The sequence below is a fragment of the Diadema antillarum genome, unplaced genomic scaffold (genome assembly GCF_040938485.1).
Source record: "Diadema antillarum isolate AM-2024a unplaced genomic scaffold, OU_Dant_1.0 seq00001697_RagTag, whole genome shotgun sequence".
Taxonomy (NCBI): Eukaryota; Metazoa; Echinodermata; class Echinoidea; order Diadematoida; family Diadematidae; genus Diadema; species Diadema antillarum.
In genome coordinates, this window is record NW_027272388.1 from 395642 (window position 1) to 416362 (window position 20721).

The window sequence follows — 20721 nt, forward strand, 5'->3', positions numbered from 1 at the left end:
TGTACAGGATATTTGTAATACTTGCAGAATCTGATTTAACAAAGTACATATGAAAATAAGAAGTAGATGAAAAAAATGCAATTATATCTTTGTTAATATATACATAAAGCATATGAAGAGTTTGTTTGCAAAAACCGATTAGTCCATTTTTGAAGATTTTGAAGTACGGTCTCTGTCATAAAGTACAAAATAATACCTTTTAAATGATATATTGGTCACTACATATAAAGGTACATTTTTGAAGTTATGGTCAAAAGAAGCAAAAATCTTCTTTATTATTCTTTTTATTTTTCTTGACCTTTAATCGCAAATATCTCCATTTGACAAATAATGGACTTATCGGTTTTTGCAAACAAACTCTTCATATAGTACAAGTCAACTAAGGATCAGGATGAAAGTGGAGGGTCCCACTAAGAAGCAGAGCTTGTTCGATATGGGACCCTCTGAAAATACACAAGACAGCAATATAAAACAAATAAAACGAACCGATGTCAACTGACATCAAGATGATTGGGGAAGGGAAAAAGAAAGAAAAGGAAAAAAAGAGAAAAAAGGGGAAAAGGGGAAAAAAAACTACAGCACGTGCCATCGTGGACGCAAGCAATCTGGATTCCATAATGTAAAATAAGTGATGAAATACAACCTGGATTGAATATAATGCAAAAATTTTTTAATACATAATTATGTTGGTAAGAATGCAGGATATATGCACAACACTGACAGGAATATAATCATAAGGAGGACTTATGTAAAAAAAAAATAATAATAAATTCATAACAATTGTTTGATATTCAAAGAAATGATGACTTGACTGAGATGATAGAACAAAACTAACTCGGTCTTCAAATACTGCGAAGGAAAACAGCAAGTGAATTGAAATGTTATCAAGGAATATTTTATTTGTATTAAAAAAAACACACACAAAGAAAAATGCGAAAAAAAATCATATTAATACATAATCAATTTCCAAAAGTCAGGCAGCAAGTTTGTTGTGGTTTACATAGCGCGGGCACCGAAGTATGCAGAGCTGCTGTAAATTTCTGTGAGTTCTGCGTCTGAAGCGGGAAGGCTCTGCACCGAAGACAAGTCTAGCGACCTCTACGATATAAAAATTGTCGAGGGGGTTTCCCGAAATAGAATATGACGCCATTTTTCATACATTCGAGCATCATCTCCGCTGATGCAATGTTACGAGTGTAAACAACTAGATTCTAGCAGAAATCCGCGAAGGAGATGGAGGTGCAAACTCAATTATAGCAACAAAAGTGATCATATGGAAGCTAGGAATTGAACACATTGTTATAGAGAACAATGTCGCTTCGACGGGGCCTGAAGGCCCTCGTCCAAGTAGCAAAACGGCGGATTTTGTGGGCCCAGCGACAAGGAGGAGAACAAAATGTCCGACGGCAGCGTACACTTGGCGATAGCACACATGCACAACACGCCAAGCGACCACATCTCTCCCCCAACCACGCTCCGCAAGACTTGTTGCTTGCCGAGAATTCCGCATCATTGGTGAGCAGAGCCTCGCGATACTGGCGGTCGGGAGGGGGCCAGAGACTGTGGTTCACACAGGCGAACGGCAGCAGATCTATTCCTCTTCTTCTGGGGTTCAGCGCCGCCGTCGGGTTTGTGAGTGGAAACCAAGAAAACGTAGAACAAGGTGACCACATTGGTCTTCATGGACTTGGCATTGACACAGCAACGCAACTTGTTAGGGTAAGTTTTCTAGATAAAGGGTGAAGTGAGGGATAATAAATCAGCAGTTTACATTCAAACAGCTACATTTATAAATTGGTTATACTGAGATGAGGAATAAGAATGTTTTCAAAATTTATAGACCTAACTTAGGCTATAGTCTATGCAAATCACACTGAACAAGATTGATAATGATAGGCAGCCGGATGATGACGCATGGCAGCTTCACATAAGAATGAATGATTGGATATTGACCGAAAGATCGGTCTGTATCTGTCCGTCGGGGAATGTTCCGCGGAGACTGCGTCTGGCTTCACGGATCCCCTCCATATACAGACCGAAGTCAATGATCCCAGCTCTTGTGTGGAGCAACGCGCACAGATCAAACGTTACGATAAACCAAATTTCAGACAGCTATTTTACATTCAAACAAGTTTGACATGACATGACACATTATGCAGCAATATTTGGGGTTAATATCTCACATTGTGCAATCGAAATACTCTCAGTAACTCGGTTATTTTGCAGAAATTTTATCCATATCGCAACATCGCCGTTCGCTAGCAGTAAGTCGCCATTTTGAATCTGTAAACCAATCACATGCGAGGTACGTGTTTAGTAAAAAAAACACGTAGAAACTACCTCGCATGTGATTGGCTAATAGATTCATACTGTATGTTTCTACAGTTTGAACGTGACGACGCGACGGGCTGGTTGATGTGTGTTTTACGTTGAAAATTCTACCAAAATGTTGGATTATTTATTGATCTGGTGAGTGTAGTCTATTCTTGAATAGTTGAGTTAACTATACAAGCTTAAATTTGCCGACCTAGGGCCGTGAATTAGACGCAATCGAGAAGGGTGAGGTACCTCACCCAGTTTGCCATAGAGACAGTGGTTAAGAATATCCACACAGCAATGGGTAATGGTACCTTCCGTCTGTCTACGGAGGACAGTGTTAATGGCAAAATATAAAAGAGTCCTCCGGACAGACGGATCTTTCTGTCTAGATTGGATACTGAAGGAAGCAGAACAAAACATCAAAAGAAAAGAGCATAAATACATTCTAGTCTACATATGATAGCAGGTAAACAGATTAAAAAGCAAGAAGTAATTTATTATAATAATTGAGAAAAGTCATCTTCGATTCGACTAAAGTGCAATGTGCCCTCTCTCACCCGGTGCCTTATAGTAATACCGAAAGGTCCTGCACTGTATTACATCCAGATCCAGATCCAGAATGAATAACATTGACAGTTGCATAAAATCTCTGAGCCTCCCATATCATCAATATCATCCTTGTTCAATTGTAGACATCTAATTGAATTTCTTGGGGGGGGGGGGTTCAGAGTATGTTCTCTGCTCAAGGACCATAATAAATTCCACAAATCCATACAATGTAGGGTTGGGGGTACCACCTATCGTCACCCTAAGGATCTGTAGCTTGATTATTCTAAAAATATAACACAAATTCGCCTAATTCTTACCTCAAATATGCCATAAATACTGCAGTTTTGAATGTCGTGACCGTCTCATTGATTATGAATCTCCGTTTTAAAATAGCGCAATTTTAGTGCGTGCGTTCCGTTTTCTTCGCGCAGCTAAAAAGGGTACCTAGCGATCGGCACCCCCTCCCCTCCATAGGTAATACACGTGAATTTCACAGCCATGCGTCGTTACTGAGCGGATGTGTAATTGAAACGTTTTTAGTTTGGTTTGTTAGTTTGTTTTTGAGTTTGATTTTCGTTTCTTCGTTTTTATTGTTTTTATAGCTAATGACACTTAATCCCACGCATACCTTTTCGTTCTATACGCAAACAGCCATGATACGCAGGGTGCCGATGGGAAGGTACCCTGCCGATAGGTGGTACCCCTACCATACAATGAGCTTTTGATTTCTGTACAACACAATGTGAAATTATGAAAATCATCTGGACTTCCTCTTTAAGGAGAAAAGGTTGGAGTTGTTTAATACTATCTCTCTCTCTCATTCCAGATATAAAACTATTCAGACTCAGTAGATCTAACTACTGTACGAGCTGAAATTTTCGTGTACAGATATTTTCGCGAATTGCTACTTGGAGGACATTTTCACTTGTTGTTAATTTCGCGGTTGGGAGGGTCTAACTGAACTTAGTTATTAGCGCGTTGTTATTTTCGCGGTTTAAAGGCGATTCGCGAAATTCGCGAAAATAAAACCACCGCGAAAATTTCAGCTCATACAGTAGTTGTTAAGAGCAAGTCATTAAGAGTAATGCTTACCTCATTTCCAACATTACTCAGAAAAAAAAACTTTTGAAATCAATCCTTTTATGCCCGTGACAGATTTGTTTTCATCCTTCATTTCCAGAGATTGTAGTTGGCACATTTGCTATACTTGTGTTTGTCAAGAAAACTGAGAGCTCTCATGATTGAGGGTGAAAGTGAAAATGCTGTGGTTCCCCTTTTGCAAGTTTCATGGCTTCACATCATTTGTATTTATTTCATATATTCATCTCGCGTTGATTGCACTGCCATGATGGTCAATGCAGTATACCCCTGCTCTGTTCCCAGACTGTCTTCAGAAATGCTGGCAAGAGACCAGAACCATCTGATGATGTCCCAGGACCAGGCTTCTTCCCCGAGGCAATCACTGGCTACGCTGTCTCGGAGCGCATCCTCGCCAAAGGCTCCGAGGGGGTCGTCTATGCTGCCAAGCTGAAGGAGGGGGATGATTCCCTCGGTGGAGAAGATGAAGATGGTGGAAGAGGAGCTGGACCGGTGGACTTCGTGGAAGAGGGTGAAAGAATTGGAGAAGATTCACGACAACTCGGGCGAGAGGTGTCTGATGAGTTGGCAGTCTGCGATGAGGAAGAGTGCAGCTTGGCCATAAAGGTGACCACCCCTCTCTCTCCATCATTCTTTTCCTTATAGAGCCTAGGACGTCATGTCGTTTCATCACGGGTGCAAATGGTGAACGGTGCTGACCTCCGTAGGAGTAACACTATACCATGGCAAGTACTGTCATAGTTTGCCAAGGTGACTAACAACAGTCAGCAAATGGCATCAACTGGGCATATGTGACCCTGCATCACAAAACCAACAAAAAGTCGCCAGACATGGATTTTTAGTTAAGGGCAGATTCTGAAAGAGCAGACTCTCAATTCAAATGGACTCTCCTAACCTATCTAAATATTGGAAAGAAAGCACACACTCTGGAAAAGTGTGAACTGAGAAAAGAGGCTCTACAATAGGACAAAAACAGGATGTAAACCACTGGAGCAACAACAATGAAGGGATTATCAGATTAAGCTGAAATTGAGCATGCTCTATTAACACATTCTGTTCATGATCAATACAAACTTTCAAAGCAGTAGCATTATCCTTTCAAAAGTTATTAGAGTTGAAAGTGAAGAGTGTGCAAAGGATTTTCAAGAAATGAAAAGGGACCTGTAAGACGCACCTGATCACACTACTTACAAGAACTGGTTGTAGAAAAACTGCTAGAAAACACTTTCCCATTTATTTTATGATCCCAAACTTAAGAATAATGTAGACGAAGTCTAGCTCTTATAGAAAATATAAAAAACTTTAAATCGTTTTGGTTGACTTGTTTCACCTTTTTTGAGTTCTCATGTAAAATCAAGGGGCGCGACTTTTTGTTGGTTTTGTGATTTACGGTCACATATTGTGCCATACAAAGTAAAAGAAAAAGACATAGAAGCAAGTGCTTAAAGCAAAGCCTACTTGTCATTGATTATAGGATATCTACATGTACAGCACCACTTTTGTTTTATAAGTAGTTCAGTAATGTGAAAATTATGTTCCTAAAATGCGTATCTGAATGATTTTCCCTCATCTCTCTTTCCCTCTCCCTTCTTCCCCATGTGGATGTGTGAAGATGATGTTCAATTACGACATAAGCTCAACTCCAGCTGAAATCATGTCTGAATTTCAAGCAGAACAACTCCCTCTCTTGTTGCTGAAAGGACAGTTTGGGAACAGGTATGGTCATGCACTGACAATCCAGGCTGAGGTTAGAGGTCACTCAGTCTTTGAGAGACAGTCAGTAGGTTGGAATTGCTGTGTTGAAAATCTGTTATGATAAATCCTGGCACCTTTGATAGGTGCTTCCACAACAATGCTGTCCCTGTTGTCAAGTTTTTTGTTTAACTTAAATAACTTGTGTGTGGGAAAGCACGCAGGAAAAATTCTAATAAAAACCAACATCACTTTCATTACTTTAGTTAAGTTTCAAAACTGAATTGGACCAACATAGCAACTTGTCAGTACAGGGGACATGAGTATGAGTGTTCATCACCCCTTACTTTATGAGAAAGCTTAACCTGTTTTTCAGTTAAAAAGCATAAGATTTTAGAGATTATTTGTTGTTTTCTTGAACTCCCCTTATTACATCATATTGTCCTGTACAGATGAAATGATGAGGACTAAAAGAAATCCATGGTTTGTTAACATAGTAAACATTAATACCGAGGTCTACTGGTATGCTCCTTAATTTGTAATGATGATGCCAGTTCAATCATGTCTTTAACCCTTCCTGTGCCAGATGGTACTTTAGACATTGCATACAATACTGAAGGGGGTTTCTTTGCCAATTGGCACTCAAAATAGATGTACACGAGGGTTGACATGTTGCGCTATGCATTTGTAATGGCAGTTATAGCAGTAATTTGGTGTGAAAGAGCAATATCTTAATCCATCACATCTACCAAGCTTGTTCGACACAAAGACATGAAGTGTTTATCTCAACCTATTATTTAGGGTATTTTCATAATAATTACCTCCGCCAAGGGAGGGGGTTATGTTTTCATTACTGGGTACCATTTGTTTGTTTGTCCGTGTGCAAAATAACTCAAAAAGTTGTGAACGGATTTGGATGAAAGTTGCAGGAAAGGTTGAGAATGACACAAGGAACGGATGATTAAATTTTGGTGGTGATCTAGAAGTTTTTATGGATTTTATGAAGGATTTTTTGATATTTTGGCAGGTAGGGTCAATGAACTTGGGAGTTCAAGCTGCGCACTTTTTGAGATTTTCATACGCGCACTAAAGTGCATGCTCTAGTTTCTGCGAGGGCGAGGCGTGCCGCACAGCTGAGGGTCAATGACGTAACAAAAGGCTTCTATATTATACTACAGTAAAATGGGAATTCAGCATGCATATGTATGGGTGAAAATCACTGATCTCTATGGAGGAACAAAATCATTGTTGGAAATTAGCTGCTTGGTGGAGGTCTGCGCTCTGAGAGTGCTTCTCTAGTTAGTCAAGTTTCAACAAATGTCACTCTGCTTTAGATAAGTCAACTCTGCGTAAGTTGGTCTAGTTGGGACTGAGGAACATGTACCAACTTAGACGGCATTCAATTTTTGCTTGTACAGAGGAATAACACATCAGGCTACGAATGTAATATTCAGACATTCTACATTCATCGACTTAGCCGCAGAGTTGACTAAGTCGACTTATGCAGAATTGACTGTAGTGCAAAGGTAGGGTACAAGGAAGGGTACAAGATTCAAAAAGTTTTTTACCCATTGATATTGTGGCTGTTATTAAACAAACAAGCAAACAGATTTCCAACTAATGCTACTTGAAAAAACACTCTCAAGAGAGTATCAATCAATACAGTTTCTAGTGACTTTCATTTCAATGTAATATTTTGTCTAGACATAATATCGAAGTGACTAGAATTAGATTGATGTTTATATAACTCTTACATTTGAGAATCACACACACAAAAATTAATCTTAGCTGGCTGTCCCTTTTATGTATATATCAAGTCCTGTCATAGAATTTCACTATTAGAAATACATGTATTACATAAATTTATGTATAGCATTTCACCCATGTGAAAATATGAAAACATGCCTTTTCTTTGAACCATGAGTTTGTCATGCATGTAGAATTGTATCGCAGTTTATATTTGTATTGCATATTTGTGCAGACTGCTGTGTACGTGTGTCTGGTTTGTGACATTCCTCTCTCTCTCTGTGCAGACGTTCATGCAATGCTGGCCACCCGAATATCATCCACATGTACGGAGCCTTTGTGGATACAGTCACCGTCCCAAATCGTCACGATGCTTTGGAGTTGTTTGACATGGCTTTGCCAAAGAGACTGAATGCATTTGGCGCTGGAGCAGACAGGTCTATGTACATAATCATGAAGAGGTAGGCCGCAATTCAAACACCTCACTGGCTCGAATTCATGAAGGTGGTACAAGTTTTGTCCATGGTTTAAACCATGGACAAAGACCATATGGTAGTTTTGTATGAGGCGGCAAGTGTCCCATGGCCTATTTCGTTGATGAAATGATCATTTTGTAATGAAATGACAACATTTCATAACAAAATGAACATTGTGTTGACGAAATGGACCGATTTTGTAACAAAATAGGCCATGCGACACTTGGTGCCCCATACACCTGTACAAAACTTCGGTCTTTGTCCATGGTTTAAACCATGTACAAAGATTGTACCACCTTCGTGAATTTGGGCCCATGTGTTTGGAGAGGATAGGCTGAACAAAACAGAGAACCCAAGGTCAAAATGTGGAACTATGTACGATTGCCATGGTGGGTTCTAGTTTTCAAGCAGTGTCCTCGCTGAGCTGTGATCATATTAAAGATTACCGGTACTCGCTTTTCAGAGCGCAGTGTAGTTATGTTTTTGTCTGCCATAATTCTTTTGCAGTTTGTGTGTCTGTATCGTGTTTTGGGGCTGGCCAAATTCTTAATTGAAAGTGAATGAAACAAGGAACAGATGATTAAATGTTGGTAGTGATTCAGAAGTTTTTATGGATTTTATGAAGGCAAGGCACGCCGCACAGCTAAGGGTCAATGGCGTATCAAAAGGCTTCTATACTACGGTATTGGGAATTCAGCATGCATACGTATGGGTGGAAATCACTGATCCCTGTGGAAGAACAAAATCATTGTTGGAAAGGTAGTCAAGTTTCCGGAAGCGGGGGGAGGGGGCCCACTTTTTGTGCACCATACAAAGGAATACATAAGACGTCATCACTTTGGGCCCCCACACTTTTTTGTCTCGCCCACCGGAGGTGAAGGCGAGACTAAGGGATCCAAATGGCGTCCGTCCGTCGTCTGTCCGTCGTCCGTCCGTCGTCCGTCACAAATGTTAAAGTTTAACTGCAAGACTCTCTTTGGATGCATAACTTGGCAACTGTTACAGCAATGGCAGCCACACTTGGTTGATAGAAGCACTAGGGGTATCTTCATGTTATGGTGTTGTTGGAGGTCATGTGATGATGTCAAAGGTCATTTGAGGTCATATATTAAAGAGTATGTGCGAGATTCTCTTTTCTATGTTAAAGTTTACCTGCAAGACTCTTTTGACAAATGACTTCACATAAGTTGCTTGGATTACAACCTAACTTGGGTCATAGATGCACTGGGGGTGCCTTCATGTTATGGTGCCGTTGGAGGTCACAGGATAAGGTCAAAGGTCATTTGAGGTCATACGTTAAAGTTTACTTGCAAGACTCTTATCACACGTAACTCGACACATGTTGCTACAATGGCAATCAAACTTAGGTGATGGATGCACTGGGGGTACCTTCCTGTTATGGTGTCGTAAGAGGTCACATGATAAGGTCAAAGGTCATTTGAGGTCATACGTTAAAGTTTACTTGCAAGACTTATCACACGTAACTCAGCACATGTTGCTACAATGGCAATCAAACTTGGGTGATGGTAGATGTCACTTGGGAAGTTGAAGGTTACCACAAGGTCAAAGGTCACAGACAGGGGTCAACGAACTTTTAGGGCCCAATGTTAAGTTTTTAGGGCGCAGTTCGTTTATGGCTCATAACTTTTGATCCCTTTCTCCATTTGTGACCAAACTTGGATGGAAGATGTCCTTTGGGGAGGTGAAGGTCGTCACAAGGTCAAAGGTCACAGACAGGGGTCAACAAACTTTTAGGGCCCAATGTTATGTTTTTAGGGCGCGTTTTGATTGTGGCTCATTACTTTTGATCTCTATGTCCATTTGTGACCAAACTTGGATGGTAGATGTCCCTTGGGGAGTTAAAGGTCGTCACAAGGTCAAAGGTCACAGAAAGGGGTCAACAAATATTTAGGGCCCAATGTTAAGTTTTTATGGCGCGTTTCGATTATGGCTCATTACTTTTGATCCCTTTGTCCGTTTGTGACCAAACTTGGATGGTAAATGTCCCTTGGGGTGTTCAAGGTCACCACAAGGTCAAAGGTCATAAGCAGGTCAATTAACTTCTGGGAGTTATAAAAAATATTAATTCCTTGTACGCGAATGGGCGAGACACAATTTGGCACTTGCCTTGTTTAACCCGGAAGTATGTTAGTGGCACTAAAAAGAAATAGATAGAGATCTTGAAATGTGAGCGCGGCAACGTTATGTTTTTGCGCTGAAGACCCCCTTCTTTTTTTTTTTCCTTGTCAGCCGAAAAAACCCGGAAGTGGAAGGGGAGAGATGAGGTGAAGACCTTTTTTTTTTTTTTTTTTTCCAGCCAAAGAAACCTGGAAGGGGAAGGGGAGAGATGAGCTGAATTTTTGTTTGTTTGTGCTTGTTAGCTCATGAAACCTGGAAGTGGGCCCCCCACTTTTGAAACGCTTCGCTGGCCCTATTGACATGGCCTGTGTCATTTTATTTGTATGGGAAATCTGCATGTCGTGCAGATTTTATGTGATATAAATCAAATTGACCACCAGCCTGTCTGTCTGTGGTTGGAACTGTAGTTAGTTTGATTGTCAATCCTGCATCCTTTACCACCATAACAATAACAACAACAAAAACACACCTCACTGTGTTGGCTGATTGGAATCATGCTCCGAAATATTTGTTGTGATATGAAGAAAATAAATGTTGTTTCTTTGCAGGGCTTGTGTTCACAGATCATGCGCCATACATGTACCTACAGTAGGAAAATTCAGCCTCTGTACAATGCAGAAACGTAAGCAGGAAATCACAGAATATTATATATGATGACTCTCTGTGTAATACATTTTGGCTAAGTGAGAAAATCTTGTTTGCTTTTTGTATCTAAAACAGGTACAAATCAACTCTGCGCAGCTACCTGGCTGATCGAGGGTCAGTCTCGGATCATGTTGCCGCGGTGATCGCTGCTCAGATACTGGAAGGTGTGGGGCATCTCGGCGCTCTGGGCATCTTTCATCGCGATCTGAAGAGCAACAACATTCTGGTGGATTTTGATGGTTGTGAGTAGATAACAAATCTTTTATCTCTATCCCAAAAGGGTGCAGGAGGCATTATGTTTCTCTGGGTTGTGTGTCCTCTTAACTGTTGTACCACATGTACGAATACAAAACAAAACAAAACAAAACAAAGCAAAACAAAGCAAAAAGCAATCCAGTTAATAGTCACTTTTTCTTATGGAATTACTGAATTCACTCATCACCCATCAATGCATAGTGTACCAAGGTATGTTATTTAGAAGCTTTGAATAGACTCGAGCTCTGCTGATTGTGATTGAGATTCTTACAAGAAAACACTATGAGCAAGATTAGGACTTGGGGTGGTATTCTGAAAGTCTTCCTGAGTTTCTTCCTAAGTTTCTTTTTAAGTCAGAAATTTTGGAAGTGCTAACTAAGGAAAGACAGAATTGGCATTCTGAAATTTCTTCTTCTTCATGTTACCAGACAATTTCTCATGTATTGTTACAGCACACCTTTGTCTGTTCAAGTCTCCCCCACTATACAGGGTATTACCAGATAAGATGTGAGTGCAGCTGATTAAGGATATAAAAATTACGCTGTTATTATGGTCTTGATTCAAGACTGTGGGGTGAAGTGTTTAGTCAGGTATTTTTTCTGACAAACTTTTATAAGGTACTGATATCCTTGCACCTTATTGGCTGAGAGCAAATTTGTCCAATTGTGGCCTGTATTGCTTAAATCTTGCCAGGTGAAGAGAGCCCTCGTGTGGTGATTGCTGACTTTGGATGCGCCATAGCATGTACACAGAACCAGCTGTCCCAGAGAGTGCAAGAAGGTGACAGGGCCAGACAAGGGAATATCGCCCTCATGGCGCCAGAGGTAATAAAAAATGATTTAGGTAAAATTACCAGCGGGGGGCATAAAAGATAATTTTCTCTCCCATGATAGTAGAAGTGGTAAAAGACGATTTGTTTTTTGGGTCTCTCAGCTCTTTATTTATTCATTTATTTGGCATTTCAACATACAATGCAAATAGTATACAAATAATGAATGTTTATGAGTGCAATGGACAGAATATTTCATGAGGGTGAAAGATCAAATGATCCATTCAACGAGGCGCAACTGAGTTGAATGGATCAAAGATTTCATCTTTTTACCGAATGAAATATTCTGTCCATTGCACGAATGGAAAACATTTATTTGTTTTATGTAATGCCTAAAATAGATCCTAGTCATTTGATGTTTTTTCAATTTAGAAATGAGAGAATCTGAGATCAAGAGAGTGTACACTGAGCACTTTACGCTAGCGCGTTGTCGCACACACACACTGCTAATGCAAGTGTTTTACGCGTAGTGTGCCGGGCTCTCGGTGTGCGTGCAATGGAATAAATCGTAAGGATCCAAAATTGCATGGTAAATGGAGCCACAATTGCGTGGATGATGACGTCATAGTAAAATGGAACGAGTGATCAATGTCAAACAACCAATCAAAATGACAAAGATTTATTTAGGCGTTATATAACAGATCATATGACATGATATTTAGAATGATATTTTTTATTCTATTTTGTAGAGCATTGTTCTTTGATGTTTTGTTGGGAGTATTTTTCATGAAAAATTCGTTTAGCACAATGTCGGACACACACGTTGAGGAGCTCGGCTCAAACCCTGCTTTTCTAGACATTGTTCTTTAAACAGTAAACAATTATAAATAAATCATTTTCTCTTTTTTCTCTCTCTCTCTTCTTTCCTTAAAACAACAACATTTTCTTCTTTTAATTGGGAAAAAATAGTCTGTCAAATCCAAGTCCTACTCGGATGTTCCTCTTATGTACCGTATATATCATTGTGTCTATTCTCTCATTCATCTATGTGCGCTCTTCTGCATTCTTATCGGTATATGTACACAATTCTTTGCTATATACAGTCAAACCTGCCTTAGCGGCCACTGAAAAATCCCCCCAAGAGAAAAGCCCTGTTAAAGACCCTGTGTATAGCGGCCACCCGACTAACGCGGCCAGCGGCCACAAATTTTGTTTCCCTCAGTAGATTTTAACCTGTCTATAGCGGCCAAAAACCCGATGGAGCCGTAGCCGAGCCGATAATTCAGCATGTTTTTCTGCTTTGTAGCTGTGCGGGCAACGTTCAGTGATCGCCACCGCTGCATTCATCCCTCATTCAGTCATAATAATGCACTAGTGTTAAGCTTTCTTCACGACAAAGCACATGCTTCTGTGCAACAATATATACACCGGCATGGTTAAATACATGAAACACAGGGTGTGTGCATACGTACACACATACATGTACATGTAAGGATGCAACGATGATACATGTATGTAAACAATGCACACACAGTTGGATTACCTGTCTATAACGGCCACTTTTTTCGTCTCCCTTAGGTGGCCGCTATAGACAGGTTTGACTGTATTCAATTGAGGTTGCATTTTATCATTAGTCCCACATCATGGAATCAAGTTTGCTTGTGTCCACGATTGCATGTGTTGTAGTTTCATTTTTTTTTTCCTCTTTTTTTTTCCTTCCTAATTTGATCTCATGTCAGTTGACATTGGTTCCTTTGATTTTATTTTATATCTGTTTGTAGTTCATTAATTCATTATTCGTTCTCATGTATTTTCTGAGGGTCCCATATCGTACTAGCTTTGCTTTTTAGTGGGACCCTCCATTTCCATTCCCATCCTTATCTAATTTGTACTGTGCATATGTTTATATTTAAAAAAATACAAAAAAATATGTTTTCTTCATTTTATTATACACTGCTTATACATTCTATATAATTTTCTCTGTTTGTTTAAATAAATTTAAACTTTGAACTGTAAACTTTGAAATAAAAAATTGTATGTCATGTGTTTGGAATGATAGGCTAAATGAATAAACACAACATCTAATACATCATTTTCAGGTGAAAAAAGCACACAGACAGAAAAACATCTGTTACCATGACTACCTGAAAGCTGATTCCTGGGCTGTCGGGGCACTAATCTATGAGATATGTGGTCAGAAGAATCCCTTCTATGATGGTCTTGATGGTGCAGGCTACAGCAGCCATAGCCTCCCCCAGCTCCAAAGTGAAGACATGGGACTGAGGCTTGTTTGCCAACTGCTCTTGGAAAGGGCACCCTGTGATGTGAGTAATAAGTGGCATGTCACATTTGCATAGTCAAACCAGTGGGTTTGGCTTTTTCAAAATTCAATTCAATTCAATTCAATTTTATTGTCCGTTTCTGGACATTTGTTTTGTTTGCATGCATACCCAGTTACATCGATACATTATACATTCACAAAGCACACGTAAAGCATAGATGCATAGACATGATAGACGTACAAAAGATATACAGCAATACAACATCACTATCATTGTCAAAAATACAAAACATTGAAGAAATATTAATCTGTATGAGTCAACATTGTATTGGATGTGGTGTGCATATAATATATACGGGTGTCAATTGATGGTAACTATATAAAAATTTAAACAATGCAAATAAATGCATGTTTGTATGTAAATAAATGATTGTATAAAAATCTTGAAGGTTATATACGTGTGTGTGTGTGTGTGTGTGTGTGTGTGTGCATGTGTGCGAAAGTACAAAAATGTGAATTTATGTGTTTTGACAAAAATGTATAGCACACCACGGTCATAATCATTTTATATACCCCTGAATTAATATTTTCACTTGGCTTTAAAGGGACTGTACAGTACTGGTTGAGGTAGGGATTCATGTTTTGAACTTTCCTAAGTGAGATAATGGAAAGCCTCTTATGAAATATGAAAGAGCATGTAAGTTTAAGAAGGATTCAATGTTTATATGATGAAAATTGGTTTTCAAATGGCTGAGATATCCCAAAAAGTGCTAATGATAAAAGGTGACATGCCCCAACTTTATTAGTATCTCTTTGTTTCACCTTGTTTTTGGATATCTCAGCCATTTCAAAACCGATTTTCATCGAATAAACTTTTGATACCCCTTAGAACTGCATGCTCTTTGACATCTCATAGAGTGGTTTCTGAATATCTCATAAAACGTTAAAAGCTAAATCTTCACCTCGACCAGAACTGTACACACCCTTTAACCTTTGGCCTTTGACCAAATATCCCTGCAAAATTTTTGTCAAATGACAGAATATACACTGACTTTGAAACATGTGAGCAAACAAACCAACCATGGGGTAATTGATAAACACAGCTTCATTCACTCATACATCATAATGATATACATATATCTGATGTTTGATATGATACAGATTTGATAATTATAACACAAAACTACAAAAACAAAATATTACAATCTAAGCAATGTCCCTCCATTCAACATTCTAATCGAGCTAGGCACAAAGTAGTCCAGGAACCTACTTGTTCTACATCAAAGCGATCTCAGCCTGTTCCCTGACCTCAACACTACGTAATTATCATTAAGAGGTGGTGTGCATGTAATATATATGGGTGTATAAATATGTGTCAGATATTGAAATTTGATAGAATTCGATTCGATAGAAATCTCTATTTTGTTGTATTTTTTTTTCATGTATGTTGTTTATTTTTGTTTCAAGAGTTAGCATTAGCGTCATTTGGCACGAGGACCATCCAGAATCTTTAGTACTGACAGGCTTTTAGTTGTAGCCCACGATTATCAAAATCATGGGCATACATACCAAGCACTTGCGTTTGACTCAAATCGATGACCTCCTGACTGCTTGACAGGCATTTACCCACTAGACTACAGAGCTTAGCAGTGCTTATTTTGATTCATGCATGAAGGGTTACTTGGCAATGAATTGAATTAAAAAGATCTTGACTCTAGAATCTTTAAGTTGAAGAATGAATGCACAATATCTGCTGCTACAAGGATCAGAACCGTGACTGGCTACTGGGCTGAAGCTTGGTACTCTAGTGGATCCAATATCTCTGCGGCAGTCAGGATCAGCCAACCAGAGAATGTATGCTCTCAGTTTTTGTCGAGCCCACTGGAGGTATGGGGAGACCAAGGGATCGCCTGCGGCGTCTGTCCATCCGTCGTCCGTCCGTCCGCCCGTCCGTCGGTCGTCCATCCGTCCGTAACGCTACAAAAACTTAAATAACTCTCTACTGAGGATTTCAATTTCAATCAAACTTGGAGGGAAGAGTGGTTATACAAAGTTACACATTTTACCCAACATGAAGGGCACCTCAAGGTCAAAGGTCACAGACAGGGGTCAACGAACTTTTAGGGCCAAATGTTAAGTTTTTATGGCGCGTTTTGATTATGGCTCATAACTTTTGATCCCTTTGTCCATTTGTGACCAAACTTGGATGGTAGATGTCCTTTGGGGAGGTAAAGGTCATCACAAGGTCAAAGGTCATAGGCGGGTCAATGAACTTTTGGGAGTTGGAAAAATATTAATTTCTTGTACACGAATGGGCGAGACACAATTTGGCACTTGTTTTATATTGGCCGTCACTAAAACGCTGAATGATCATGTTTATTTACTAAGATGAAAGGCAAATTGTCAGTGGTTCGCAATAAAAATAACCTGATGCTAGAAACGTTCATTTGAAAGAACGTGGTAAAGCAAAGTAGTATAGTTTGCTCTTGTATTATATACAGGTCAGGGAAGATGGTACACTCTGTGCAACTATCTGAAATTAACTTTCTGTTTTCCCTCAGCGCCCCTCCCCCTACACTGCAGCCAACATCTTGCACCTGTTTCTATGGCAACCTCCTGTTGGTGGTCTTGCTAGGTTGTGCCAGAGTCAGTCTTCTACAGAGAGAGAGCTGAGTTCCTGGCTTCTAAAGGTACGTGGCTCTGAGGAAAAATGGGGGGGGGGGGGGGGGGTAAAGAGAGAAAACATATACAAGAAAGACGCTCTTTTCACCAGAGTCTGCAACTGAGAAATTGTCATTTGTTCCTCACAAAATCATGTACAGAAGTTGATCAGCAAATGCGGAGTAACTTGAAAGCATGTGAGCATTTGTGACCGTTGGTCAGAAAACCAACAAAAAGTTGCAGACCCCAATTTTATGTGAGGACGCAAAATAAGTGAAGTGTGCCAGCCTAATCGACGTTGATTTTTTTTTAGTAATATAATATTCTGAGAGAGCAATTCCTCTTCGTACATTTTTAATTCATTTTATGTGAGGACGCAAAATAAGTGAAGTGTGCCAGCCTAGTCGACGTTGATTTTTTTTTAGTAATATAATATTCTGAGAGAGCAATTCCTCTTCGTACCATTTTTAATTCATTTTATTGAAATGTTTTGTAATAGAACCATGTTTGTTCAAACAGGAGTGCACTGTAGTGTGGAGGTACTGTTCAGCCCCTTTTTTTGCCTTTGCAACCCATTGTCTCCAAAATCACATTTCTGTGGTTGGATACTATATCCCTTTATTGTATTTTGTTTTTTGTTATTATCGGTTCATTAATTAGATTAAAGTACTCCCTATCATCTGAACTCTCTGTTCACCATGTTTTTTTTTTTCAGTTGCAGGATTTTTAGTGGCCTTCTTGAATGTAATTTGTAATATGTATGGTCGAATCTTAAACTTAAGAGGTGTTTTAAAGGGAATTCCATGTCAGTTATAAGTTAGTCTGATAAGAAAGAGTAAAATTGTACAAGCACAACAGTGAAAATTTGATCAAAATCAGGGAAAAATTAGGGAAGTTATGACATAGTGTTGGGCTAATGTCTGCAAAGCAGTTCCGGTGCAGTTGATATGAATAAGCAAATGAGTCAGGTAATGATGTAATCACCTCACGATTTTCCATTGATTGTGTACAAAAAATTAACAGTAAATTCAAATTGAATCAATGCTATTTGAGTGTAAAACATAATGTTATTCTTTCCTGACTACTGTAAAAATGATCAGTCAGCTTTTATACAGTATGTCCCTCCCAAAAAAAATTACATTTGAATTTCGGCATCCATAACTTTCAATATGATTAAACTGAATGCTATTTCAGGGTCTAAAAATATAACATCTTCCCTATATTTTGTAGGAAACCCTATTCAATTTGGTTCAGTGGTCGCAGAGATATATAGATCATTGTGAAGCTTGTCATGGGTATGTTTCTTTAAAGTTTAGCACTTGGATGCTCTCTTAACGGCATATTAATGTGTGGACACAATGGACAAAACTTGGAGGGAAGGGATTCCTGACATGCTGTCTGAAGATCCTCATTTCTCTTTGACCACTGAAGCAAATCGGATGGGGTTTTCTGTAATATGTGGGTTGATAAGTTATAGTTTCATTCCCTGAAACTGTATTCGGATTGATTCCTCATTTTTAAAGTTTTCGTTGCAGAGGGTCCTGTTTTATTTACTTTTTTTAGGGGGGGGGGTGGAGTGGAGGACATACGGTATTTCAGGATTTGAGACTAGGGCATTCCTGTAAATTTCAAGACATTATGTACACTGTCTGTCAGATTGGGAGGGAATGACATCATCAGATCATTGTTCGTGCATTCATATTGACTGTTCCAGAACTGCTTAGTGAAAATTAACAAAATTTTACAATTTCATAACTTCCCTGATGATTTTAATCCAATTTTGATCACTATTTCACTTTTGTGCTTTTAAGATTTCACCCCTTCTTTTTAGACTGTTATTTTTCCTGTATTTCCTCTCTAAAGTGCATGCTTTTCTCTCAACTTTGAAAATTTTGGTACGTATTCTTTTCCAAGCAATTCCAAGCAAATTCATCAAGTTTAAACTGTCCCATGTAATATATTTCCATAATGAGGTATGCAGTGAAACTGATGGTTGCCAATTGAATAATAATGAAATGAATTTTCTGCAACATAATTTTCCAAGGATTGAGAGGGTTAAGCGGCTTTCACCACCCAGATCCTAACCTCGATATGAAGCTTACTACACATTGATTGAAGGTTAATTTTTTTTGTTGTTGAAAGGATGTAGAATAGAGGGCATATGCTTTCACACCCAATAATCAAAAGTGTAAAGTATTTGTGTTGCAGATTACACTTTCTGAGGAAGTGACATCTGTGTGATAATTCTTTTTCAGATAGTTGCCGAGATGGCCAAATTTTCAGGGTTAATCAATGAAGAGTACAGTATGCCGTACCAAAGTTCAAGAGAAATTATGTGGAATGCTCTTTAAGTTCAAAAAAGAAAAGAAAAAAAAGAAGATGTTTGGTACCCAGTATGGAAAAGGAACACTTGCCAGAAAATTGAATAGACATTGCAGCACAGGCTTCAGTTTGTTTGTTGTTATCTAAAAGTTACATTTCAAAAAGATGCTCTTTGCAGTGCCCTTGTATCTGTATTTTGCATTTGAAAAGTGTATTGGATGGGGAGTACAATAAGTACACTATTATTAGTAGTAGTAGTATCATCATTGTCAACAGCAGCAGCAGCAGCATTAACCCAAACCAGGCCTGGCATTTTATTATCTGTGGCATAATCTACCAAACTATACAAAAAGAAATGGAAATTTTCATTATGATAATTTATTATGCTAATATATTATGCATAAAAGCATACATTTTGCTCTAAATCAGAAAGTAGAGGTCCTGGAATCCTAATTTTTTGTGATAACATTCTTTGAAGCATTCCTAACAATGTATGTGGAAAAAAAATCTGGTATCAAAATCAACTGCTTATGTATTTTACTGTTTTATTAATTTCTTATGTATTTCCTTGTTTTTCGACCTTTTGTTTTTATCATTTTTTTTTCGCAAAATTTATGACAGAACCTATTTTAAGCATAATTATGCTAATATTAATTGATTTCAGCCTATGAAAGTGAAAATAATCTTATCTTTATGAATAAGATGAGAAAACTCCATTTGCATAGACTTTATACTGGTACACAAATCACTTTTTGAGCCACTTTCGATCTGACAGGCATGTATGAAAGGTGCAGCGTCGTAACGGTATGCACGATTTCGCGAAAATGGTGTCAGAAGATGTGCGAGACTTGAAAGTAAAAAGTCAGCGAATGGCGCGGTCAAAAAATTTCATGTGGTGGAGTAGTCATGAAAAATGTTGAAGGGGGTTGATTCAAACCCCCCCCCCCCCCCCCCGGCCTTTTTAGGGTTAAATAGTTATCAGTATCGTTACCATAATTCTCGTATTTTATCATCAAATATGTACCCTTCAATATGAAGCAATTTATTACAAAAATTTAATGGAACTCTCTGGGAATTATGCAGAATAACATTTTCAGTAATCAACCACACAATAATCAGGCACTGATTTCAAACCATGAGGAGTAGTGATCTACATAATCATTTTCTATGAATTATAAATTAATCATTTTTTGTTGTTGTTTTAAAGGAGACCTCTGGATGATTGGCAGACTTTTACATTTGAACAACTATAAATTAGTTACACTGAGTACAGATTTTGAGAATTTATAGTGATTGGGATGAGGAATAAGAATGTTTCCAAAATTCATAACAAATTGCAGTGAACAAGGATGATGACATGGCAGCCTCACCATAAGAATGCCTGAGTTGGGGCTCAAGGAAGCAGAATAAAAGAAGAAGGCATGCATAGATTCTACACAGGTGAACTTGTTAAGCAAGCAGTATTGTAATGGAATTACATGGCTACATTTCTGAAATATGTGAGGCTCCTCTGTCATCAACACTGTTCAGCGTAATTTGTTTAAGATTTTTCAGAGTATTGGTTTCTCTGCTCAAGGACCACAATAACTTCCACAAATCTATGCTTGAAGCTGTCGATTTATGTACTACATGATGTGAAATTATGAAAATCATCCGGAATGCCCCTTTAATCTGGTCGATTTCCAGGTTGCTATGACGCAACTATTACGAAGTAAGGAGATGGGTTCTAGTAGCCATTTGGCTGGCGTACCAGATGGTAAGTGTGAGGA

At 38.7% G+C, this 20721-nt stretch overlaps 1 protein-coding gene across 1 annotated transcript; it reads left to right on the plus strand.

Annotated features, from left to right (window-relative positions):
* Window positions 1-1228: 1228 nt before the first annotated feature.
* Window positions 1229-20716, plus strand: LOC139711723 (serine/threonine-protein kinase Pink1, mitochondrial-like; the record flags this gene model as incomplete). Its single annotated transcript, XM_071623580.1, has 9 exons — window positions 1229-1719; window positions 4252-4572; window positions 5579-5682; window positions 7692-7865; window positions 10740-10906; window positions 11613-11743; window positions 13788-14012; window positions 16531-16659; window positions 20639-20716. Coding segments are annotated over exons 1-9 (1737 nt in total), but the record flags the coding sequence as incomplete, so codon positions are not given.
* Window positions 20717-20721: the final 5 nt, after the last annotated feature.